The sequence below is a fragment of the Polypterus senegalus genome, chromosome 1 (assembly GCF_016835505.1).
Source record: "Polypterus senegalus isolate Bchr_013 chromosome 1, ASM1683550v1, whole genome shotgun sequence".
In the NCBI taxonomy this organism is placed as follows: domain Eukaryota; kingdom Metazoa; phylum Chordata; class Cladistia; order Polypteriformes; family Polypteridae; genus Polypterus; species Polypterus senegalus.
In genome coordinates this window covers 122894652-122921809 of record NC_053154.1, presented here as the reverse complement: position 1 = coordinate 122921809, position 27158 = coordinate 122894652, and the positions used below count along the sequence as shown (strand labels likewise).

Here is a 27158-nt window from a genome sequence, read left to right as displayed (position 1 = left end):
TTTTTAATTATTTATTTGTATTGGCCTGCTGAGTTTAACACAGACTAACTCTACCCCCATTCTCATGTTCCCTACATACTGTCTTTTTACAGTGCTATCATTATATCTGGTGGACCAAACTCGGTTTATGCTGAAGATGCCCCTTGGTTTGATCCTGCCATTTTCACCATTGGCAAGCCAGTTTTAGGCATTTGTTATGGCATGCAGGTTTGTTTTAGATATTTTACATGTGTTTAGCAGGAGTAAACCTTGACTGTGTAGCAATAAATACTGATTTTACTTCAAGGTTTCATTTGCAGTATATTATATCAGTGGTAAACTTGCACCCTTTTCTTGAAGATGAGCAAACAATGTCACATTTTAAAGATATTGCCTCTAAGAATTAAAGACGGGTGTTGGTTAATGACTAGTCTAATCTGTTCCAGCAAAATGAGCTCGATTCAGTATTGAATTGTTTAAAGAATGCATTTGAAAATATTTGTTATGAAGACAATTGTTCCTGTATCTGGCAAAAATGGGAAATGTAAGACACTTGTTCTTTAGTGTGAGCCAAAAAAAATGAACAATGATTCAAATTGGTCTTGGCCTATTATTTTTTAATATCTATTTTTTATTTTTTTTTTATCCAACAGATGATGAATAAAGTATTTGGAGGCACTGTTCACAGGAAGTGCGTACGAGAAGATGGTGTATTCAGCATTAATGTTGACAATACCTGTTCACTTTTTAGGTATTGATTGTGTTCATTAGAAGATGGATGGATGGATGGATGTGTTCATATACTTGACCATGTATCTTTCTGCAGTTACGGTGCTTTGTTTTGGTATCCTGTCTAATTAATGTTAAAGGAAAAACTCCAAAAAAAAGTCACCCTATGTAGTTTGTAGTGATGACTGAGGATATTTTTTCTTTTTTATCTCATCTTTTCATGCAGAGTGGAGAGAAAGAAGTTTCATATGATAGAAACCAGTTGTGGTCAATACTATAAAATTGCAAACAATATGGGAAAAACATCCATGGACAAATGGAAAAAAGAATCTCGCAATACTTGAGTTGCATAATTTAGATGTCTGTTATCCAGTTGTATGTTCGAAATGTGCTAGACGCTTGCTTTTTTGCTAAAATGCTATTAAATATATATCTCTGTAGTTATTAGCAAATATCATAGATGGGAAACCTAAAGACTAAAAGCCTCATTACCATGTGGCACAAGTGTTTACATTTGCACTGATAATTCTTCAAATATATATTTAGAAAAATTTTAGCAAGAAAGCAAGTGTTGTGGAATATGTGACATGAGTAATGTGAGATATTCTGTTTCTGTTTTTGTACAAGAAAACGATGGGATAAGTAACAAAAAAAAAAAAAAGTAATGCAGTTTATTATTATTATTATTTTGACATTCATACATTTTATCTTGGAGGACTACTAATAGAAGTCTAATCCACCCATCCATATTGCCAAATGATTTTTAGGCTGTCAGACTAGTGAATTAGTTTGATCTGTTTTCCTGATTTTTTTTTTTTTTTTTGTGTGTTTTTATTTTCTGTTAGTTCAGACATCTTCCTTTTGCTGTCTTGAATTTTTTGAAGTATAACTATTATCACAATAAGGTTTCAAGACTGATTTTTTTAGGGCCCGTACCTCAAAGATTTGGGACCCTGTTTCTAATTATTTTTTTCTTTTGCATTCCTTTAAGATGTAGCTCCATCTTCATGAAGATAACTTATGTTTGAAATGTTACAAAGAAAGAGAATACTTTACTCTGTGTACAAATTTACTAGTCTACATATAATTTACATAGGTTGTCATAAGATTTTCTGCTGCTTTCATACTTTTCCCTTATAATCCATTTAATAGTAGACAATTTGTTCCTTTTTATTAAAGTGATGGATGAAAAACTATTGTATATTTGGCAGTGGTGGTGCTTCTGATTACAATATACGTACATTTTTTTGTATATAATTAACTCTTATTTTATTTTTTTCATCAGCCCTTGATGTATTTTAATTTTTTTTTTCCTTACAACTGAGACAAATCACACAGTAGACCAGTGGTAAATAAAGAGCAAATTTCAGTATCTTCAAAAGAGAAAAATGATTTATAAGTTAAATTAGCAATCTCAGTATGCAGACTTTCATTCATTACTAGAGTTTTAAAAACTGGAAAATTAAATTTATATTAAGAGTAATTTATTTTAATAGCAGTGACCAAGAGCTGCAGCTTATTATATTGACATTTTAACAGTTCATAGTGGTTAATAACATAGATTAGCATCCGCTAATCTCGGAAGTTTACCAAGTAAAATAATGATTAATGTGTTTTGACCTCATTCTTGTAGTTGGACTTGTTTTTGGTAAGTCATTATTTAATAATGAAAAGTATTTGTTTCACCTGCTTTTGGCTCCTCTTCTGCCTGTTTGTCCAAGTATGCATTTTCACTTTTGTTCATGTAATCATCTTTGCTTTAAAGGATGTTGCTTTGCTGTCTGTTCACACTGATTATTTCTCACATCATTAGCTGATGTGGGAATCTAGTCTCTGTTGATAAACCACTTCTTCATCACTAAGTGAAAGCTCCAATTTCCAAACTGTCACACACAAATACAAATAGCATGCCTGACAAAGCAATAGTGCTGAAAGATGTGTTTATCTGTAAAACATCAAACTTTTTTGACATAAAAATACACATACAGATGCACTATAATGACCGAAACAATTGGAAATTCTGTCTTCAAGTTGAAATAGCATTAGTGTTTTGTAATGCAAACACACTGGATAAAACAAAAAATAATTAAAGAAATAAATGGAAAAGAAATAATGAGGATGATCAAAAAATAAGAATATCAAATAAAGCCAACATAAAGATTTGATGAACATCTATTCAGTATATAATAGTCATTCTGTGTCTACAAAAATATTAAAAATTGTTCTGCCATTTCAGTTAAGATGCTATTAAAATACAAATGTATTTTACCATATGCTGAAATATGCAACATGTACACTGTCTTACCTGTAATGGGACTTACTAATGCTTCTTTATAGGATACTGTTCATGAAATAAAATATAAAGAACATTTTGAATTGGTACTTAATAAACACATGCTTTTTAAATATTAAAATACATGACCAAAGAAACTGATGGTTTCTTTAATTTTTTTAAATAAATTTAGAAATGGAAACTAATTCTAAATTATTAGACATTATTCCAGACATTATGCATTAAAATGTTTGCTTTTTTTATTTGTTTTTGGTTAAAGGGGCCTTAAGAAGGAGGAGATGGTGCTGCTCACACATGGTGACAGTGTTGATAAAGTTGCTGATGGCTTCAAAGTAGTAGCTCAGTCTGGAAACATTATAGCAGGTATATTTTCTACTTGCATGTGCTATTTTATATTATCAATCATTATGGAAAACATGTTAATTGTGTATGTAAGCTGCTGTTTGTTTCTATTTTAGCTATTTAATTTGAATCAAAAAGTGTGTGATTCATAGATAAGGTAAATGTGAAAATTTAAAACAAAACTGCTTCTGGAAAACATAAAATTAATTTTTAAAGTAACAAGTAACCTAATACATATTTTATTGAACTAAGAATGCCAATGTTTTTTAAAAAGGAAAAAAAAGGGGTGCATTAATGTGGAAACTTACCAAAAAAAATACCATGCTACTTCATTAGAAGTATTGCCTTGTTAAGAGACATGGACTGCTGCTGCTGTTGGTGTATCATTGTGTACACGTGTGTGCTTAAGTCATCTAGTGAAAGCTAGTGAGAATAAAGTGGACCGCTTGTGCAGTATGCAATCAAATGAAAAGAACTGAATACATTTTAAAAGTACATATTTTATCCTGCATGTGCTGAGGGATTGACTTAATCCGCTCAGTTTAGGGTCACAGGTAGAGAGTTCTTTGAATAGAAGAGTCGCACAGCCAAGCTGAAAGAAGTGTGATCTATAAAATCCAATAACAGAAATATATAAAGTATGAGTCTAGTTTTAATCCAGCTATTTATTGCAGATAATTGAGTGTGATCGTGACATAGCAGCTAATGTTAATACTGTGAATCTTCAGGGATTTATATTTGGGAATGAGAAAAGGATATGGATTTTATTTACTGCACTGCATATGATGGACAAAACATATTTATAAAACACAAATTTATCAAATTTGGTTGGGTTTCTGGTCAGTTTTATTAAGGTTCATATCCAGTGTCCTCCATGATGTTTGGGACAAAGGTCCATTTTTCCTTACTTACCCCTCCACTCCACAGTTTAAAATTACAAACAACTCAAACAATTCAGACATAATTAAAGTGTACATAGCAGACTGCAATTCATTTACATACATTTAAGTCACACCATGTAGAAAAAACGACAACACCACCACCCCCACCCCACCCACCCTTTCAGGGCACCATAATGTTTAAGACAATTGGCGTCATAGGTGTTTGTGATTACTAAGGTGTGTTTCTCTGGTTCATTAGTTCAGGCATAAGATACGTCGGCTTGCTGTGCTATCCTTTGGTGTCTGTAGTTGCTATTGTTTAACATGAGGACAAGAGTTGTGCCAATGAAAGTCAAAGAAGTGGTTATGATGCTTTTTTAGTTAAGAATATTCTAAGGAAGTGTGAAAATTACTTTGGGGAGGGGAGATATTCCTCATCAGTCTTTTTAAATTCTTGCAAACCACTTGCTCTTCCCCCAATTCTAGCTACCAAAAGTAGTTGTGTCAACTCCCTAATTGTGTGTCATCAAACAAATGGCTTGTTCTGTCATATGTTGTGGGAATGTCCCAAACTTAATCATAATTGTAATAAATCTTTGCCTACTTGTCCAATAGGCTTGGAACCACTATTACCTCTAATCCAATTTATACTATAGCAGTATTTTGTGCATTACCAGATGAGATTGTATTGCATAGTAAAAAATCTCTTGTCATACCACTCTTGTATATTTTGCAGATATAGGGTCAATATGATCCTCAACTGGATAAGCATGTTAAAAATTGTGTGGATCAATGCATATTGTTAAATTATATTTTTAGACATTTAAGATATTAACATGTTCACAATTCTGAAAGTAATGATGACTATAATAAAAGTAAATCTATAGATTATGTAAAAGATTTTGAGTTTTTATCCTGTACAATATATTGATAGAGGTTTTTATTTCCCCTCTTTAACTTGCAGGTATTGCCAATGAACAAAAAAAGCTTTATGGGGTCCAGTTTCATCCTGAAGTTGATCTTACAGAGAGTGGAAAGGATATGTTGAGAAACTTTTTATTTGATATAGCTGGCTGCAGTGGTAATTTTACAGTCCAGAACAGAGAACAAGATTGTATTCATGAGATCAAAGAAAAAGTTGGCAACAGCAAAGTTCTGGTAAAAAGACTTTTTCCCTTCTTAAGCTTTTTTTATTTTTTAAATACCTTGTTTTGAAAATTCCAATTTAATATTTCTTAATACTTAGAGTAACCTTGTATGATTGGGGGCAGATTCAGAACATGAGTGAATGAATATTATGTAATGTCTTGGAAAGGGTATTTGTTATAATTTTACAATGCTATACATTTAATACAGTATAAGGAGCTCTAACAGATGCTGGCAATTTTCAGTATTTTATAAAGTAGCCAACCCATTGCATTTGACAAAGATGACAATTGCAGAGAAACACAACCACTTTTATAATTTTCTATTCAGATAATTGAACATTGTATTTGAAATTTGGTTCAATATTTTAAAAAGTAATATAAATTTTGTGAACTTGTCCATATTGGTTTACTTAGATTTCATTGTATGTGCATAGTTTTCACCATGTGTGTCTTCAATTAATGTATTTTTCTTCTTTTACACTTCTTTTAATGTTTGAATCAAAAGATAAGTTCATTTTTTTTATTATTTTTTGGTCACTGCTGAAGGAGGTACTGGTTAATGCTGCTGCCTCCTCACACATTCCTAGGTTTAAATTCTGCTAAAGATAATTTTCTGTTTTTTATTAGTACATTCTCCTCCATTCTGCCAATGATTTCCTACAGGTATACTAGTTTTCTTAAACATATCTCCCAAGGATGTGTGTGTGTGTGTGTTGATGTGTGATTGTGTGTGTGCTAAATGAATTGGCAGTTCTGAATTGACCCAGTGTGAGTATGTGCCTTAGAATGAAAAGGCTTACTGTCTGGGGTTTGTTCCTGCCTAATGCCCAGTGCCACCAGGATGGTCTTTTGTAATGATGACTTCTGAATTGGATTAAGCAGCTAATGAAATGTTTTGTTTTTTTATATATTTTATGCATTGCAATATATTTTTTGTACTTGTTTTTCTGTGCTGTTCTTTATTATGCATTTGTTTAGAAGGTCTGTTACATGAGTTAAATCATATAAAGCATTCATCAAGTTTATTTTTCTCTGCATCACAAATCTAAGCAGAAGGTAATGTGTACAGAACAATGTGAACTTTTGGCTTCTTATCATATCTTCTAAAAATTAATTTTTTACTCTCTCCCACCCCTTAACCCAGGTTTTATTAAGTGGTGGTGTTGATTCAACTGTGTGCACAGCCTTGCTGAATAAGGCTTTAAATCAGGACCAAGTAATTGCAGTACATATAGACAATGGCTTTATGAGAAAGAGAGAAAGCCAAGCTGTAGAGGAAGCACTAAAGAAGCTAAATATAAATGTCAAAGGTAAAATATTTGTTCTTATTGTTTATGAGAGACCTTTTGTGTAATTTTAAAGTAGTATTTTAAACATCCAAGAAGTAGAGTTTCAAGTAGTAGTGATTTAACAATTTATGTAAATATGTAACTAAATAAATTCAATAATCTCATACACGCATCAGTCCGTGATAATTTAAATTGTGAGGTATCACTTTTTATCTATTGGGTGGCACAGTGGCACAGTGGGTAGCGCTGCTGCCTCGCAGTTAGGAGATCTAGGTTTGCTTCCCGGGTCCTCTCTGCGTGGAGTTTTCATGTTCCCCCTGTGTCTGTGTGGGTTTCCTCCGGGTACTCCGGTTTCCTCCCACAGTCCAAAGACATGCAGGTTAGATGCATTGGCGATGCTAAATTGTCCCTAGTGTGTGCATGGTTGGTGTGTGTGTGTGTGTGTGTGTGTGTGTGTGTGTGTGTGTGTGTGTATGTGTGCAAGCCCTGCGGTAGGCTAGCTCCCCGGGGTTTGTTTTCTGCCTTGTGCCCTTTGCTAGCTGGGATTGGCTCTAGCAGACCCCCCGTCACCCTGTAGTTAGGATAGTAGTGGGTTGGATAATGGATGGATGGAAGTTACCCATTTCTGGCTGTTTGCAGACAACCTAAACAAAAACATTTTCTGTTTCGTATACACAGAAATAGAAGAATAATTATCAATACAGTTGTTATCCCACATTGCTATATAAATTTGATATTCACGTTGTTCAGGCTTCTGTCCATTTCTTATATATTAAATTGCGTGTTTTGTTTACAGACACAATATAAAACATTCTTAAATTTTGAATTCTAATGTTGAATTTGCCATTATTGTCTTCTATATTATGCAATTTAAACTGATTAAAATACCAGTCTTCCTTAAAAAATGAGAACTTGTTGCCATGCCTGTCTGTTCTATTTCATTATTTATTAGTTAACTAGGGGTGTTTGTCCCCTCTTGCTTTGTTCTCCAACCCTCGTGCCTGCTCTATGTGCTAGCCTCTTTGCGTTCTTTCGCTCGCGTATTGTGCCTGCGGTTGTACAATTTAAACAGATTTTTATTTTCCTGGGAATTGTTACATATGCATAATTGAAATATTTTACATTATAGCGAGTAATTTTCCTTATTAAAAAAGAGTAAAATGTAATAATTTGAAAGTAAATTGTTTCACGTTCTTTGTTGCCTAATATGATTTAATTCTGTTTAGCTTTGAAATTAACATGCAAATACTTTATAAACATACTTTTTCTGTAAAACTAAGTTTTTTGAATTCAATTTTTGTCAATATCGCATTGAATTTTGATTCAGTGTTTGGACTTTCATCGTCACAACGCAACGTATAACTTGCATGTAACTGAATCTCAGTTCATTTTCTCTATTAAATAAAAAGACTTTTTCGAATGTTTGGCTCTGATATTTGTTAAATGTCTTTGCAAAAGCTATTCTAACAAGAAACTGTTAATATGAATGGCATATGAAGATCTCCTTTGTTGTGTAATGTAGTAGATCTTACACAGATAATATTACCTTTCTTGGATACATCCTTCTTTCTACAGTAATTCATGCGATGGAAGATTGGACAGTGTTAACTGTTGTAGTTTTTCTTCAGATTATTGTAAATTAATGTTTTCATCTTCTGTACATTTACCAGCAACTGTTTCAGCATAGTCTATTGATACGCATTTAACCAGTTTGCTGTGTAACCGGTCATCATTTTTGACGCTAATTTGTTTGACTTTGTTTCTCGGTGCTCGGTTTGCCTGTGTACTCATTTTTTCTGTTGATAACCTTTCGTGATGAAATTCTTCAATAAGATTTGGACATAATACATCTTCTTTAATTGGGAAGTTAAAGTGAGGAAAACGTTAAAATTATATAAGAGTTGAGAAAGCACAAACTGTGTCTGTTAAAAGCATTCACACAAATGAGAGGTGAGATTACCGTGTGCGCAGTTGAAAATGTTTGAGAGGAGGACGTGACTTGAAAAGATCTCATTGCCAAAAAGTCTTGTATCATGGCAGGATTTTTTTTTAATAATAGATATGTTTGTCTTGCATTAAATGTTTAGCTCTAATTCATAAGTACATTGTTAGAATTCTATAAGTGAGTCTCTTCCTATGTCTACTGTTATACTGTGTTGTAAGTTTAATGGGGAAAAAAAGAAATGAAATGTGTAATGGAGGGCTTAATTACTACTCATATGAAATATAAAAAATGTACAATTTATTTTTTAAGTGATAGTGCAGATTTAGCTGGTGTAAAGTTTATGTAGTAACTTTTCTTTAAAGCTAACATTATTAGGATTTTTTTTAATCGATGTCATACTGATTTTTTTTAAGATGAAAGTAAATTGTCAGAATATGTTTTATTTTTGAAAGGTGAACACTTACATGCTAGTATAAACTTTTGATACTAAAATTGATTTGAAGACTTAATGTGTTAATAGTTTAGTGAAAAACAAATTTTGACTCCATAATTTGAGGTAAATGCATGTAGGTCATATTGACTTATGTAAATTTGTTCTTGCATTTTGCAGAATATTTTTCATGCAGGGCGACACGGTGGCGCAGTTGTAGCACTGCTGCCTCACAGTTAGTAGACCCAGGTTCGCTTCCCGGGTCCTCCCTGTGTGGAATTTGCATGTTCTCCCCGTGTCTGCTTGGGTTTCCTCCGGGTGCTCCGATTTCATCCCACAGTCCAAAGACATGCAGGTTAGGTGGGCTGGTGATCTTAAGTTGTCCCTTGGTGTGTGTGCGGTGGGCTGGAACCCTGCCCGAGGTTTAACTGCTGGAATTGGCTCCAGCAGACCCCCATGACCCTGTAGTTAGGATATAGTGGGTTGGATGATGGATGGATGGATTTTTCATGCAAGCATATATCCCTACTATGCAGAAGATAAATACCCTATTAAATATACTAAAACACATTGAAAATATACAGTTTGACTTGTTAAAGAGAGAGATGGATGTTATTTACATACTTGTTTTTTCTTTCTACAGTAATAAATGCTGCTCATACATTCTACAATGGCACAACAACATTACCAATATCAGATGAAGACAGAACTCCTAGGAAAAGAATTAGTAAGACATTAAACATGACAACCAACCCAGAGGAAAAGCGTAAGATTATTGGAGACACCTTTGTCAAGGTTTATTTTATCTTCTGTCATTTATTTTTAGTCCTTTGTTTATTGCTTGCTTCCACCAGTTTACTGCATGCTTACAGTAAACAATTACTGCTTAAGTAATTTTCAAAGGGTACCATTCTGGCAGACATTAAGGACAGGTTATAGAGGGATTTTTTTTTTTTTTAAATTTGCATCTGCATTGGCACTCTGGCTTAAGCAGTTTTTTCAGTTTACTTCTGTTTAAGCAAAAGTAATTTTTCCCATCTGTTGCAATACAATAACGGGTAAAATCTTGCTGGTCATACTATTACTTTAGCCCTCCAGATGTGACACGAGATATTGGGGATCCTTGGAGTTGAGAATAAAAGGGGTTAAAAAGATTTTATTTATTTATTTATATATATATTTTTTTTTATATATATATATATATTTATATATTTATATATATATATATATATTTATATATATATATATATATATTTTATATATATATATATATATATATATATATTTATTTATATATATATATATATATTTATATATATATATATATATTTATATATATTTATATATATATATATATATATATATTTATATATATATTTATATTTATATATATATATATATATATATATTTATATATATATATATATATATATATTTATATATATATATTTATATATATTTATATATTTATATATTTATATATATACACTGTATATATATATACAGTGTTTAATATGTACTTCTGATATTATTATTGAATGCCTGCAGAGTGGGGACTGAATTGACATAGGTCATTAGACCTCAAAAACCCACCATAGGTTTTTTTTTCTCCAGTAGTGCTGTTCAATGGAATTTATGCTCTTCTCCATTATCATTCGGCCATATTCCATTTGTAATGAACTTTTATACTGTTAATTATTTTTATTAAATACAATGAATTTGCTATATTTTAATGTGTGGTAGTGCTATTTGGGATTTGTGTTATTTGGTTAACCAATTTACTGTTGCTGCTTTTCAGCTGTAAATCTGGTTAGAATCTTTATACCCTGAACATAGCACTATGGAAAAATAGATCAAAATGCATTGATTTTTCTAATGGAAGACAATTTTTTTTTTTTTTTTTAACGTTTTGTTGTATACTTTCACCTTTTAAAGTTTATAGTGACAGGTTGTCCTTGCACAGGTATCAATAGTCATTGCAGCAGAGCTTATTAAAATTAATTTTATGGGTATTTCTGCTGCTTATGTTAATTACTTTTTGTGTAACATTGGTAAATATTGAAATAAAATTTGAAGATGCTACAAATATGAAAGCTGATTGATTATTGTCAATTTCTTAAAGGTTGCTAATGAAGTTACAGGGGAAATGAATTTGAAACCAGAAGAAGTTTACCTTGCTCAGGGAACGTTACGGCCTGATTTGATTGAAAGTGCTTCAACAATTGCAAGCTGCAAAGCAGATGTCATAAAAACGCACCACAACGATACAGAATTAATAAGAAAATTGAGGGATGAGGTAGGTAATCAGTCAGGGGTATATGTGGTTCATTAAAAAGTTCTTTCTCGTAGACTTCTTCAGTTAGGTAATATTTAGTGTTTAATGCATTTTCCCTACATTTTTAGGGTAAAGTAATTGAACCACTGAAAGACTTTCACAAGGATGAAGTGCGAGCTCTGGGAAGACAGCTTGGTCTTCCTGAGGACATAGTTTCAAGACATCCCTTTCCTGGTAAGGCCTGCAAGGAATATTTTGAAGTTTTTTTAATCACATTAAATTTGTTTTAACTGTGGCATTGGATTTAAGACTGAGGCATAGGGTTATCACATCCTTATATGAACTTCAGATACATTTTAGTCAGTGTTTTACTACTCTAGAATGTACTATTCAACGTTATGGAAGCGTCCATCTCTTCTTTGTAAATAGTCTTTTTAGTCTGATAGCTACTATTGTCATCAGTAAAACTTACCACATTTTCTACAAACGGTACTCTTTTTCAAATGCAGGTTGGTCTACAGAGCCTTCCTTTTAATTGTGAATAGCTGGCATTTGTCTTCATTAGTTAAAGTGCAGGTAGTTCTCTATACCAGTCAAAGACATTTGACAAGCTTGTACTTGACACATTTAGTGTCATACTTCCTGTTATATACAATACAGCGTCAGTAAATTTACCCAAGAGAAAAATTACCGTAAAAAAGCTACATGTGTTTGGTAAAACATGTTTTGCATGGTTGCTTTTCCGTTGGGGTTGCTAGAGGCTATAATGGTGTCACAACCATTCTATTCATCCATTATTGATCAAGCTTAAACCAACTCTGTGTCACTGAAGGCCAGAACATATTTTGAAAACCTCATGATGTAAGACTCAAAAGATAAGTCTGGTGAGAAGGTCAAATGGCCGGGAGAACAGAAAAAAAAACAAACTCTGGTTAAGGTGAAAAAAAAAAAAAAATCTGCAAGGTTTCAAAGGCCAAAAGGCCACCCATCCCCATTCTACCTAACACACATGTGCTTTGAATTATTCCTCATTGTTTCCAGGCTTTGTCAGAGAAGATTCGATGGAGTCAGTGTGCCTTGATCAGATGGTGATGTCAGGAAATACCACCACAGAACAACCAGAAAAGACAGGAGAGAAAAGCAGAGATTAATAAAATGCCTATGTCTATATAGTCTATTAACAGTACAACTATGTTTTTAAATTAAAAAAAATATTTTAAGCTTTTTTTTTTTACATTTTCCATAATATCTGCCTTGTGTATCCCTGTTGGTAAAGTATTTCAGATTTTAGGTGCATAACAGCAAACGGTTGCTGCACCACTACTTTTAAGCTTGGGTCTTGGAATTATAAGGAGGACCACCATTAGAAGATCTAAGGTTGTGACTGGGACTGTAGGGGGACAGGCATTCCAAAATATAACAAGGGGCAAGATTATTTAAGGTTTTATTAGTATTTTAAAGTCCATTCTAAATTACATTGATAACCAATGTAATAATACTACAAATGGTGAGATGCGCTTAGATTTTCTAGTTAAGTTTTTTGTAGCTACATTCTGCAATAATTGCAGTGATTAATGTCTTTCTTAGGGAGTCCTGTTAGGCCGGAGTTATACTTCATGCGACGCGATGCATGCTGCAGCGGACGCTCCTGCTACGCAAGCGTTGTAGTGTTTATACTTGCGCGCGTACTTTGCGTAAATCTGGAGGAATCCACCAGCTGGCAGTGCGAGATATTATCACGGTGAGAACAGGTTCGGCTTCTCTGTGTTGTGAATTACCTAGAACACCTATTAAATTCAGATGACACCTTACTGCAATATCTCTGAAAAGGATGTTTATTGATTAAATCCATCAATCCAGGGATGTGTCTATTCCAGCAAGCATTGGGCATGAGTGAGAAACAATCCCTGGATGAGGCCTCCGCTCATTGCAAGGTGAATACAAGCAAACACATACACTAGAGTCATTTTAGCAGCACCAAATCCCCAAAGCTGCATATCTTTGGAAGGAAACCGGAGCACAGTGTGGAAATACAAGCAGGAAATACCAGCAACATAACTCCCTGCGAGACAGCAGTGCTACCGCTCCACCACCGTGTAATTATTAACAGTGTTCATTATTTAAACGAAATTATATGTAAAATGTAACATACACACTTTAATGCATTTCATCATGAAAGTGATATCAAGTATAAATCGAAGGATTCTAAATGTGCAGAGAGTTGGAATATCATACATTTAATTTGTTCTGTGTGGTAAACTATTGCTGCTTGCCGCTGCTGTCAGGTCCAAGAAGCTCGTAGCAATTAAAAATTGGGATGACATTTGCGATGGTCTGCTTTAATGATAAAGTAAACTACGAAGTTAAAGTGGACATTTCGAGATTAAAGCCTAAATTTCCACTTTAATTACAAAATACACGATTTTACTGTGTCCTTTATTTTTTTCTCAGTGGCTCAAATACAGTGCTATACATTATGTTGCTGTTGTGAAGTTGCAGAAAAAAAAAAAAGACGGCACAAAAGATGGTATGTGAGACTTTTAAAATGTATCGTGTCATTACAATCGGGAATATAGGACATTTGAATGTCGGCATTTTGCTTCACCACATCGAACCATTTTTAATACAGCAAAGCACGCACATCGATCCCCATACGATCTGCGTAGATAGTAAACAGAGACTCTGACGTCACATTTCAACTTTTAGCACACTGCGTCCCCGACTTTTTGCTGGTACTGCAACTTGCGCATGTGTCACGTTAATTTCTGAGGACCTGCTCAGAGTACGTGTGAAATGAATGCGTGGTAGCCATGATGCGGGCGCGTACGCTTTCTGAGTGTGCAGTATAAATTGGCCCTTAGGAGTGCATTATAGTAATCTAGCAGACTAAAAACAAAAGCGTGGATTCATTTTTCAGCATTTAGCTCATAGTCCATGATTACCCTTAAATTCTTAACCTCCACCTTGACTTTTACTAAGGAATCAAGTTTATTTCTAATACCCTTGCTATTTCCATATTTGCCAATCCCTAAGACTTACATTTTTTTCTTTATTTAGTTTGAGAAAGTTACTACTCATCCACTAGGAAATAACTGCTAATACATTGGATCAGAAAGCCAAGAGCATCATGGTCATCAGGCTGTATTGATAAATAAACCTGTTTTAGCTCACCTTGTGTTTTGAGATAATCTGGCCTAATGGAAGCATATACATTGGGGGAAAAAAGCACCAGACCCAGAATAGATCGTTGTGGTACACCATATACAATATCAATGATCTCCTAGGTACAACTAACAAAGAATATTGTAAATGTTAAATAAGAAAAACCAATTTAAGACACTGCCAGAGAGGGTCACCCATTGTCTAAGGTGATTTATAAGAATACAATAGTCTGCAGTGTCAAATGCTGCATTGAAGTCTAAGAGAACAAGAGCGATATATGGCCTTTGTCCTAATTTACCTGCAAATCGTTTACTACTTTGAACAGTGCAGTTTCTTTACAATGGTTTGTTCTAAAACCTGACTGAAACTTTGCAAGAATAGAATGTTTATTGAAGTAGTCATTTAACTGCTTATAAACTGCCTTTTCTAGAATCTTGCTTAAAAAGGCAGGTTATAAATTAGCCTAAAGTTGTCAAGAGACTTCTTTGAAAAACCCGTTGGTACTTGGTTAAGGACACAGGTGGAGGGGTTTCAGCTGAGAAACAGTGCTTATGGGCAGATTTAGTTTGATGAAAAATTTTTAATTGCTTAACACTAGAATTACCAGGGTCTACGAAAATACTCGTAGATCCGGCCCACCTTAAAACCGTTCTCACATCTCCGCCACCGTCTTTTGTCTTCTAAATGTGCCGATTTAAGACGAGCAGCAAGCAGCCAGCTATTCCATCCCCCACTGTCTCGGAACATTCACAAAGTTTTCCCAGCTCATGCCTTGTTTGATTATCTGGGAGTGACTCAACTGCTGGAGTTTTACAGTGAAAATAATAGATCGTTATTTGGAACACATGCATTACATGTATGTTCCGTTTCTATAGTAATCTGTATAAGCACATTGTTAAAACAAAAACTTTTTCATATTTTAATAATAAATGTTACAAAATGTAGGCATAAACTATAGAATGTGTGAAGCCTAATTTTCTGAAGATCAAATAAACACTTTTACAAAAGGTTCAAGAGCGACACAACCGCTTCTGTGGTGTTGCGCTAAGATTTGCTTCTCAGAGTGCAGCATGTTTACCGTGCCTCAGACACCCGAGTTCGATTCCCCGCTTGGGAGAAAGTAGGGCTGTGCGATATGACCAAAATCTTATATCCCGATATTTCATTTCATATCCCGATATCACGATATAGTACATTTTCTTTGTATTCAGTGAATAGTTTATATAATCACCACTCCTTTTTTTTTCATTTAAATTAAAAAAAATCAAAAATGAGAAGTACTCAACTTGTAATTATTTCTGTTCTTTTATTTAGAACATTTCAGCAAATGTTTGACTTAGAATGTAAACATAAAATGTTAATGTATCAAATATAAAACACTTTTCAAAAACAAATTACTAAAGGCCCAATATAAAATACTGCTATATAAAATGCCTGACATAAACAAAATGTGAACTGTAGCAACAATAACTCTCACAACATATATTAAATATAAAAGGATCAAAGCACTAACAACTATATAAGGCCAATAAACCCTTTAAACAAAATAAATACAAGTCTAACATTAACTGTCAAAACCAAATGTAAACATTGTACTTCAAACTGTAGCAGCAATAAGGCTTACGACAAAAATATATTAAATATATAATATTAAATATAATATTTTTAGGCTACATTCTAGTAAAATGTTAATTTGCACATCGAGTGTGGCAAATCTCCGCTAATGAGTTACAGCTGATCGCCCGCGTGGGACTGGACGGCGCTAACGTGTTGATGCCGTCCAGCCCCAAGCACGGGGCGATCCGCGGTAACTCGTTAACGGAGATTTCCCGTGTTAATGCAGTTGTGGCGTAAACGTAATTTTAACAAGATTAACGCTGACAGCAAACGCTGCAGGGAAAATTATGCCTTAAGCAAATTGTTTTGGTAGCAATTAATCTTCCAAGCTTTTAACATGCTCGTTTAAATAGTACCTTTACAACTGTAATATCCTACGTGGCCCGCCTCTCAGTTGTAAACTCTCTGCATGCTCGCTCACGTGCTTTTTGCGGAGGTGTAGAAGAGGTTTGTCGTGTTGGAGTCTGTGGTAGCGATTGGTTTGCAGCATAATTTTGCACAGTACCGTTTTCTGGTCCGTGTCAGTCTTTTCAAATCCAAACCATCTCCATACTACAGAGGTAGCCCCTCGTTTAGGCACAAGGTCCTTCTGTGTGGAGCTACCTGGTGTTGCCTCGTCTTCATCAGCCATGCTAGTGTGTCTGCATCCACGTGGTGGCCATCAAAACAATGAAAAAAATTTTGCCGTAAGACGTTTTCATATTGTCATCCGATATATATCGTTATATCGAACCGCCCTAGGAGAAAGTGTTGTTTTTTTTTTTTTTTCTTTCTTTTTAACCATCTGCCTGCCTGCAAACGTCTGCTTTCTGTGTGCTGGGGCTTTTTTTTTTTTCTTTTCTTTTCTTAAGTAAATCAAGTTTAAAATGTCCACTGCGGTTATTTCTGTTGATTTAATTCGTGCTTTCATTCATTATAGCTAATACTGTTATCAAGCGGTCGCTATTTTTGCCTGTTGTATACAATCTATCTAGCGTCTTTCAAATTTATCTCTACTCTCACTGCCCGCTTGTCTGCATGCAACGTGTGTCGATTGATATATGATTTAATGTATTTTTTTTTTTTTAACAATTCTCCGTGTTGTAAAATACATATACATCTATACTAATAAAAGGCAAAGCCCTCACTCACTCACTCACTCACTGACTCATCACTAATTCTCCAACTTCCCGTGTGGGTGGAAGGCTGAAATTTGGCAGGTTCATTCCTTACAGCTTCCTTACAAAAGTTGGGCAAGTTTTATATCGAAATTCTACGCGTAATGGTCATAACTGGAAGCAGTTTTTCTCCATTTACTGTAATGGAGATGAGCTTCAACGCCGTGGGGCGGAGTTTCGTGACATCATCACGCCTCCCACGTAATCACGCAGTACATAGAAAACCAGGAAGACCTCAAAAAAGCGCTTAAGAAAACATGCATTATGTAATTGAGAAGGCAGCGAAACAATAAGAAGCGAGCGAGTGACATATACAACCATATTCATGAGTTCTGCTACTTCAGAAACAAAGCACGATGTAAACCTACACTTTAAATTAAGTTCATAGACAGGCTGCCGCTGGCATTTGTAATTTAGTGCCTGCCCATATAAGGCCGTCCGTCAGCGCAATCCAATAGCAAACTGCCACGGTGAATATTCACGGGTGAAGGACTGTGCTTATGGAGAGGAAGATGAGATGGTCAGGGTGGTGTTTGACACAAACTCAGCGAAACTGCGAGAGAAAGTTTTAAGTGCCAGGACTAAGGTAACATTAAATACAGCCATGGACATAGCAGGAGATGGCACCAGCACAGCTGGGAACCTTCGATGCATGTACACCGAGTGGCTCACGGAACTGACGCAGTGCACAGATAAAAGGCAACAGTTCCAAAGAGCTGAACAAAACCAATTACACAATTGAAAAGGCAGCAAAAATATGAAGCGCCTCATACATACAAGCATATTCATAAATCCAACTACTGCGAAACAAAGCACACGTTGGAAAAAGTCAATGTCCCGCTAAAGGAAGACAGTGTAAAAAAAACCAGTGCATGCAGTGTGTCAGGTCTCAGATAAAGAAGAAGACGAGCTGTTTATTGATGCAGTAAGAAACGAATCGATGAATGAAACCTGTCATCTTTACAACGATTGACAAACACGGAATGTAACTTGAACACAACACATCCTACAAATACGAACCTGATTGAAAGAAATAATGATAATCAAATCCTTGATGACAGCAAAACTCAGTAACACTCACAAAACAAATACTGTATATTGACAGTCATGTTACGTTATTTTTAAAATGTTCCCTTTTCTTTTCTACCTTTTTAACACACTACTTCTCCGCTGATACGCTGGTATATATATATATATGTATATATATGTATATATGTGTGTATATATATATATATATATATATATATATATATATATATATATATATATATATATATATATATATATATATATATATATATATAATATCCCGCTCTACATACTCGAATAATGGATACTTTATTCGCCATCAATGATTGTTTTGGTAAAGCCATACTCGGTGTATTCATTAGATGAACGGTAAAAAAGTAAGAGCGAGGGGAGGATGACTTATTGAGGCATGCAGGCTGTAGTGCTGTCAACTCTATCTGAATTGCGCGATCACATTTGAAAAAATATATCTTTTCAAGTTCTATTTCGTCCATATGTGTCAAACTCAAGGGCGCGAGGCCACATCCGGCCCAGCGTTTAATTATATCCGGCCCGCGAGATCATTTTATATACTGTATTATTGTTATTAATGGCCCTGGGATATGAAGCGCTGGTAACACAATAAACTACAGATCCCATAATGCAGCGCTTCAGCTGCCTTGCCGAACAATTACCGCTTACTAGAGTTATTGCGCACTGAGTTTGCATGGCGCTTTGGTGACTTTGAAGAACAAAAAAAGTCCGTCTACATGCGGCTCGAACCTTGTGCATGTTTGGTAGCACATATCTGTGTGAGAAGCTCTTCTCAGTGATAAAGACTAACAAAACAGCACACAGGAGTCGCCTCACTGATGAGCACCTGCAATCCATCCTGAGAATCTCCACAACACAGAACCTCACACCAAACAGAAACGAACTTGTGGCCAAAAAAGATGCCAGGCGTCCAGCTCTAAAATGACATATGAGCAAAGACAACTGAATGATTTGATTTGTTATTGCACGTAAGAGCGGAGTCAACTGCTTTTAACAAACAGCGTATTGCACTGATACGAAATAGCTGTGTGTGTATATATGTAGATATGTATATGTATATATATGTTTATATATATGTGTGTGTGTATGTATGTGTGTGTATATATGTAGATATATATGTATGTATATATGTGTATATGTATATATATATGTTTATGTGTGTGTGTGTAAATATATATATACATATATATATATATATATATATGACAACAACACTCATCACTCACAACAGTGACAAAACAATTACATTGACAATCAGGTTACGTTATTTTCAAAATGTTTCCTTTTCTTTTCATTGCTTCTTTAACACACTACTTCTCCGCTGCGAAGCGCGGGTATTTTGCTAGTTATATATTAAATGGAACTACTATATAGCTAATACTGTTATGTATCTGTCTAGTGCCTTCTCTGTCTACCTATTATGAAAGACACTTATATATCTATCCATTTATCTAGTGCCTTTCACATGTGAATGTACTCACTCACTGCCTTTTTGCCTTTCTGCAGCACCTGTCAGATAGTGCCTTTCACATCTATCTATCTACCTATTTATATCTCTATCTATCAACTTCTGTCTGTGCATTATTCAGTGGTCTGTCTGACAGTGTGTGTCTTACAGAACTTAAAAATAAAAACAGTTATAAGGGCACTTGTTCATGTTAATTGCAGTCTCAATTGTTAAAAAATATTTTAAAAGGAGCATCCTACATGAAAATATAACGTTTTCATTAACTGACAGTGCATACCAGTTTATAAATTTTATGTCCGTTTTGAGGTTGAAAAGAAAATAGATTAAATCATATATCAATCGACACACTGCACGCAGGCAAGCAGGCAGTGTGAGTGAAGATAGATGTGAAAGGCGCTAGATAGATTGTATACAACAGGCAAAAACAGCGACCACTTGATAACAGTACTAGCTATAATGAATGAAAGCATGAATTAATCAACAGAAATAAATGCAATCAGCATTTTAAACTTAACGATTTACTTAAGGAAAAAAAAAAAAAAAGAAAAAAAACGCCCCAGCCACAGAAAGCAGAGGCTTCCGGGCAGGCAGAGAGGCGAAGGTTATAAAGAAAAAAAAATAAATTACACTTTCTCCCCAGTGGGGAATCGAACTTGGGTCTCTAAGGCACGGTCAACATTCTGTGCTTTGAGAGGTAAATCTTAGTGTTACGCCACAGAAGCTGTTGTGTTGTTCTTGAACCTTTTGTAAAAGTGTTTATTTGATCTTTGGAAATCGGGCTTCACACATTCTATAGTTTATGCCTACATTTTCTAACGTTTATTACTAAAATATTAAAATGTTTTTGTTTTAACAATGTGTTTACTCAGATTACTGTAGAAATGGAACACACATGAAATGCATGTGATCACCTCGATAGACATGATAATGGGGGTATGGTTGGAATGATAAAGGAAATGGGTACCTGAACAATGTAAAGTAAGTCTAAAATACCTAAACAATAACTATAATCATAATAAACGAACAATAAAACAGGATTGTGGATTAAATAAAAAGGCTGTAGTTATCAGCAGGGAGACGTAAATCCCGTGGCGAAGCAAGGAAGGGAATGTAGAGACCGGATCGACGGACGGCCTTATATAGGCAGGCAGCCAACAACGTGGGACCCAATGCCGCCTCACACGGTGACCGAGCTGCAGGGTATGGACGTATATATGTACATAAGTAGGATTCAGTTAGCGTTGGGAACCCGCTGCACAAATTTCTTGAAGATGGGCCCATAAGTAACAAAACCGTTGAAAAGTTCAATATGGCGCCGACAGTGGCATCATACCACCGAAATAAGTACGTACATTGGTTTTGGTTAGCTCAGGGAAGCCGCCTACCAAATTTCGTGAAGATGGGGCCATAAATAAGAAAGTTCAACATGGCGGATGTTGTCGACTGTTATGACCGTTACGCGTAGAATTTCGAAATGAAACCTGCTTAACTTTTGTAAGTAAGCTGTAAGGAATAAGCCTGCCAAATTTTAGCCTTCTACCTACATGGGAAGTTGGAGAATTAGTGACATTGGAAAGTTCAATATGGTAGCCGACAGTGGCATCCTACCACTGAAATAAGTACGTACATCGGCTTTGGTTAGCGCAGGGAAGCCACCTACCAAATTTCGTGAAGATGGGGCCATAAATAAGAAAGTTCAACATGGCGGAAGTTGTCAACTGTTATCGACCGTTATGATCGGTACGTTTAGAATTTCGAAATGAAACGTGCTTAACTTTTGTAAGTAAGCTGTAAGGAATAAGCCTGCCAAATTTCAGCCTTCTACCTACACGGGAAGTTGGAGAATTAGTGATGAGTGAGTAAGCGAGTGAGTCAGTGAGGGCTTTGCCTTTTATTAGTATAGATATATATAATTCAGTAAGGCAAGACACCCATGGAAAACACACTGGAAGGGGCGTGGATTCACTAAGCCGCTGATAAGTAAGACGCCTATGGCGCACGCAGGGAGGAGCCACGCCCACCAACTCCAAGACCATTGGATACGACGACAACTCGCAGAGCCACGCCCACCAATTCGGGCGCGACGACAAAGAAAGAACGGCGTCATTTATATTCGTCTGTCGTAGAGGCCTCATGTACCTCCGAGCCACCTTGACTGTTCATAGAGGCATGTTTCTCGCGGAGGTGAGTCGCCATATGCAGCGTGTAAAATGGTTTGCGAGGGGTATCCCATGGGATCCTTAAAACAATCCTTTACAACTGAGGTTAAAACACAATGAAGTAAGCAGTCTTTAAAAACCGAGTTTTCGGTTATGACACACGACCTCGTGCACCATAGCAAACTGTTTTACACGCTACATACAGCAATTCGCATCCGCAACAAACATGCGTATTCTTCACTCACGGACATTTATATGTTGCTCTCTCCAGAGTTCCATCTTTTCGTTCATTTTCTGTTATATCCTCAAACTCTCCCTTTTTAGACAATTGTGTCTTTCCAGAAGTGTTCAACCATCAATAAATAATTATGCTGCGTTTGTTATGCTGCGGTTCACTATTGTGTTGTATTTTGCTCTCTCCAGAATTCCATCTTTTCATTCACTTACTGTTGTATTCTCACACCAACCCGTTTTGGACAACCGTGTCTTTCCAGAAGTGTTTAGCATTCAATAAATAATTATGCATGAGATTGAGCGTGTGTCTACCCGGTGCAGAGAGGTGTGGGTAAGCTGTTGAACCCCATTCGGGCTGCAAACCATGGAATTCCCACTGCGACTCATACGCCCCCACTGGTTACGTTCCTACCCTTTATACACACCCCCCTCCCACCTCGCTACTACTGTGGTCGGTTGTCTTGGTGGATTATATATAGAAAAGCAACCAAAACCGCAAAGAGCAATGAAACGTCTACGTGAGTCACAGGTGCATCTGGACTGTGCAAAGACGACAACGACTCAAGTGACGAGTTGGAGGTGGGCACATGAGCGGGCAGTGCATACTGAAAGAGAGATCAGCAGACTAGCATGACGGAGGGAGCTGAATGGATGTCCTTCTCCTCTCCTCCTGTTCCACACTCTGCGACTGAGCGCCGTGCACCCCCATCTCTCCGTCTGGCAGGAGAAAGTGTGATGGCGGTCCGCCAGTTTTCAGTCACGGACGATTGTGTGTTGGTTCGTTCCGTGCATTGTTACAATGTTGCTTTTCTTGCTGATTTATTACATTACCGATTTTTCAAATGTTAATTTTCTCCCTGTGCTTAAAAATCATTATAAAACCGACCAGATTATGCGGCGTATGGCTAGTCATTTATAATTTTAGAGCAATAAGACTTCCTCTCAAGGTGGACTGTGTTGTCCTATTCAGTTATTTGTCCTTCAGTATTTCATAGTGGACTGTTAATTTTAGTATTTCTTCATTGTCTCTCAGCTTTTTGACATGTTCTCCTTAAATCTGACACTCATTTGGATCTTCCAAAGTATTCGTGCTGGAGGATTTCTTGACAGTTTTTTCAGATCCACTTTGTCAGAAACAACCCTTACCTTTGCATTAAAATTTCCACCTTACTGGCTTTATTAGGTAAAACATTGCATTTACGCAAATTGTTTAGAATATTAGCAAATGTGAAGCTGCAGATATGTCAAAATAATGAATTTTAACAATGATCTTGTTAGTTGTAGAAACCAGTATTTCTAGATCAAATAATATGCAAAATTGGTAAGACATAATGATATCCACGACCTGCCTACTTCAATCCTTTTGAAATGACTAAATCTAGCATGTGTCCTCCCTTATGTGTGGGCTGGATGACTTGCTAATTAAGATCAAAAGTGTGTAGTAAGTTCATGAATTCTCTTGCTTTGGCGTCGAACTGAACACATGCAAACTGAAATTGCCTACAGTTAGAAACCTTTCATATTTAGTTATTGTACTGCTAAGTCTGAGAGTTCCTCATTAAAAGATGTATTTGGGAGGTCCATACGAGAGACTGCAGCACTCCTTTGATAACCACGGTAAGATACTCGAGTAAATACTCCCTAAGCTGCCACCCTTGGTGAACTGAATGAACAAAATTGTAATTCGGTGTTGCTGCTTCAATTTTACACTGCTGCACCATCCAAGATTAGCCATGTTTCACTTAATGTTAAAAAAGTGTTTTCCCAATAATGATAAGATCATTCATATTTAAGGTCTCGGAAGAAAAGAGCTGAATCTGAGAGTTATGGTAGATTGAAATAGTAACACATTTATACTGCTTTGTCTGGGTCTTTTATTATAGTGCTTCGGGCACGGAACCTGTTTGGATGCAGGCCATCACATCTATTTGTTTGGTTTTTTTTTTTTTGAAGAGGGTCAGTTGTCAACGAATTTGATCTTTCGCCTCTCGCAAAGGTGTTTATGACATAATCATTCTCGCAGCCGGGTTCCTCTCCTTTATAGCCTGAAAATAAGGTATGTGAAGTTCATTTTCAGGAGTTGTGACTGTCCGTATCGAATGTCGGTGACGCCAACATGGATTACATTTGTCCCAGTAGTCCTGCCCTTATTGGGGCTCTTCTTTCTTTAACTCATGCACCAGGGAAACGCAACACAAACATTGTATGGTCAGGTAACCATAAGTTCTGGTAGCACTTGATTGAGTCTTCTACAACAACCATTTCACCATTGCAGGCACAGTGAGGGAGTGGAGTGGGTTGAAGCACTTGTGAGTGGCAATGCTAGATTGAGGAAGACATCTGGAGCAGGGGCTGGTAACTTGGCCTTGGTTGTGAGTAGCACAACACTGAGTAGAGGTAGCCAAATTGACCCTAGACATCGAAGTCTTTAAGAGGTGAGCTTTCTGATCCCTGAGATGCCTTCATCTGGTAAGGAGCTGTTGAATCTGCATCTCTAGGGATTCCAGTTCTTGGGCAATACATTGAAGCTGACAGTCAGCCATAATCAGAAATGACATAAAGGTTTTTTTTTTTTTTCTTTCGGAAAGCAATCTTGGGTAACCCTTTTAAGTTATTACAGATGTCTCTCTCTCTCTTTTTTTTTTTTTCTTCTTAAAAATTTGTTCATTGAAAATCTGTGTACATACATTTAAGTTATTAGGAAGTTATAAAAAAGAAAGTACAAAGTTTCCAATTGATAGACAACCAAGTTAAGGTATTGGAAGGCATTCGTGGTATCACTTGCTTATTGTTGATTTTTGTCAGTAAAGCTATTGAAACTGCTTCTGGACCCACCATGCTATATGAACAAACATGCATCTTTTATTTGCTTACTACTTTTCTGGCACTGCAGGATGTGTTAATCCACCAGGAGTAATAAAACGCAAAGGAACAGGATATAAAAAGGATTGGAATAGTGAACATTTTTAATCCATATTCAATTATGTTGGGGGAAAAATACATATCTTATAAATAATTAATATTTTTGCTTTAAAGGAGTAATCCAGCCCATAAAGATATGCTTGATGTCACTTACCCCTTGTAGTTTGTAGTGATGCCCCTGAAATGTTTTTAATCTCATGTTTTCATGCTGAACAGAGATGTCAGTCATCCAGTTGTGTGTTCAAAACATGCAAAACACGTGCATATTTTGCTAAAATGTTGTTAAATAGATAATTTTGGCAAAATCTGCACACTTTATTAAGAGGTAACACAAGTCATGCAAGATTTCCTTTTTGGACTGAATATCTGCACCTCATTCATCGGTCAATACTATATATTGAAGATAGTCTTATCTTCAAAATATAAGTGCAATAAGTAACATATAAAAATATATTTGGATTTGAGTATTATTTCAAGTGATAGCTTCACTGTAGCTTAACATTTTGTAATTATTTTTTCTTGTAATAAAAATGTTTATAGTTTAGTTTGGTATGAAACATTGTGTTAGAAGGTTACACTCTTAAAACAGAATGCAGAGTTTGATGTTTCATGAACTATCCATGTGCTGCTATACTTTTGCAAACTAGGGTTTAAATGAGAGCTTTTTTTTGCTTTATGACTTAACTGTAATAATGGCTTATCCTTTATTGTCTGATATTTTTGTTTGTGCAGGTCCAGGTTTGGCTATTCGTGTTATTTGTGCTGATGAACCATATATTTGTAAAGATTTTGCAGAGACTAACAACATTTTGAAAATTGTGGCTGACTTTTCAGCCAGTGTAAAAAAGGTAAATTTTGATATCCTTGTATTGTTAATGATTTTTAAATATTTTAATTTGTGCACATAAGTTAGTATTTTTATGTTTATGGAGTACATTTGGGAGTGTAAGTTTAGATATTGAGGATGAATACTGCTGGGTGGGTCATGAAAATGCATATTTGGATTTTTTTGACACTTTTTTGTTATTTCTTCGTTTCCGGAGAGGAAGTATGATGTATTCTTTGGACCAGCCTATTTTTGGAGTATAAAACTGTATATGTTAACACTGGTTGACACGTGAGAGATTTGTGGAAAAATACCCCAATGCAAGTGATTTTGTAAAAGTCTAATTCTTAATTTGGTGATAAAGTGATGTACTACTGGTTCATTAAGCATTAGTCGTAAAATACAAAAACCCTATTGACTGTTCCTGAGAGGTTGTCCACAATATTGTAGTGTAGGAAAGGAAAATTAAATTTAACTTGTCTAGCCAGGGACAGTAATTATAATGTAGGAAAAAAGGAAAGATTTAACTCTGTTAATTATCTATCTTGCTTTTGGCAATGCTGGTAATTGACTAAATAATTTGGGAAGTCTTCTACTTTATTTAATTTATGCTTCTCTGTTGTACAAGGTGGGTCTCCAGCCTTTAGATTTGTATCAACGTGACAATTTTCATAATTTTGGCTCTGTGCACCACCACAATAGATTTGAAACAAAACAGTCCTCATGTGATTGAAGTATAGACTTTCAGCTTTAGTCCTATGGGTGGTATTTTCTACAACAATTAAAATAAATGCAATCTCTCAGTTGCAGTTTCATTTTCAAAGTCTGCATGCAAAAATGCTGAAAAAATTTAAATGAAAATGAAATTACCCCCATTTGCAATTTCATGCTGCAAAAATTAAAATTAAACTAGGCTCACCCGCCTTTTAAGGCGACCGACTTTTAAGTTGACCACTTCTTAAGGCAATTTAATATGTAGATCAATTTGATATTTTATACAAACTCATTAATTTGGTTATATTGCATTTGAGCGGTATTACTTTAATACTCATCGTTTCTGTTATTTTTGTGATGAAATTTAAACTTTTTTTCTATATTGAGATCGCCCTTTTGAACCCCCCGATATTTACTACATGGTGAGGCATTTGTACTCCATCAACATTAATTATTTCCAGAGACATGATTTTGTCTATTTTTCCAGCGCATCACGCACAAAAGCAAGGAAACGATGGGAGCACCA

At 35.5% G+C, this 27158-nt stretch overlaps 1 protein-coding gene across 1 annotated transcript in view; it reads left to right on the top strand.

The window, feature by feature from the left end:
- gmps (guanine monophosphate synthase) overlaps nt 1-27158 on the top strand; it is a 114041-nt gene that overhangs the window by 41117 nt on the left and 45766 nt on the right. Inside the window, exons 3-11 of the mRNA XM_039757386.1 lie at nt 93-207; nt 633-730; nt 3261-3364; nt 5189-5382; nt 6517-6682; nt 9680-9831; nt 11159-11332; nt 11440-11545; nt 25825-25940. Of these exons, the coding sequence (XP_039613320.1) occupies nt 93-207; nt 633-730; nt 3261-3364; nt 5189-5382; nt 6517-6682; nt 9680-9831; nt 11159-11332; nt 11440-11545; nt 25825-25940 (1225 nt within the window). The remainder of the gene's footprint in view (nt 1-92; nt 208-632; nt 731-3260; nt 3365-5188; nt 5383-6516; nt 6683-9679; nt 9832-11158; nt 11333-11439; nt 11546-25824; nt 25941-27158) is intronic.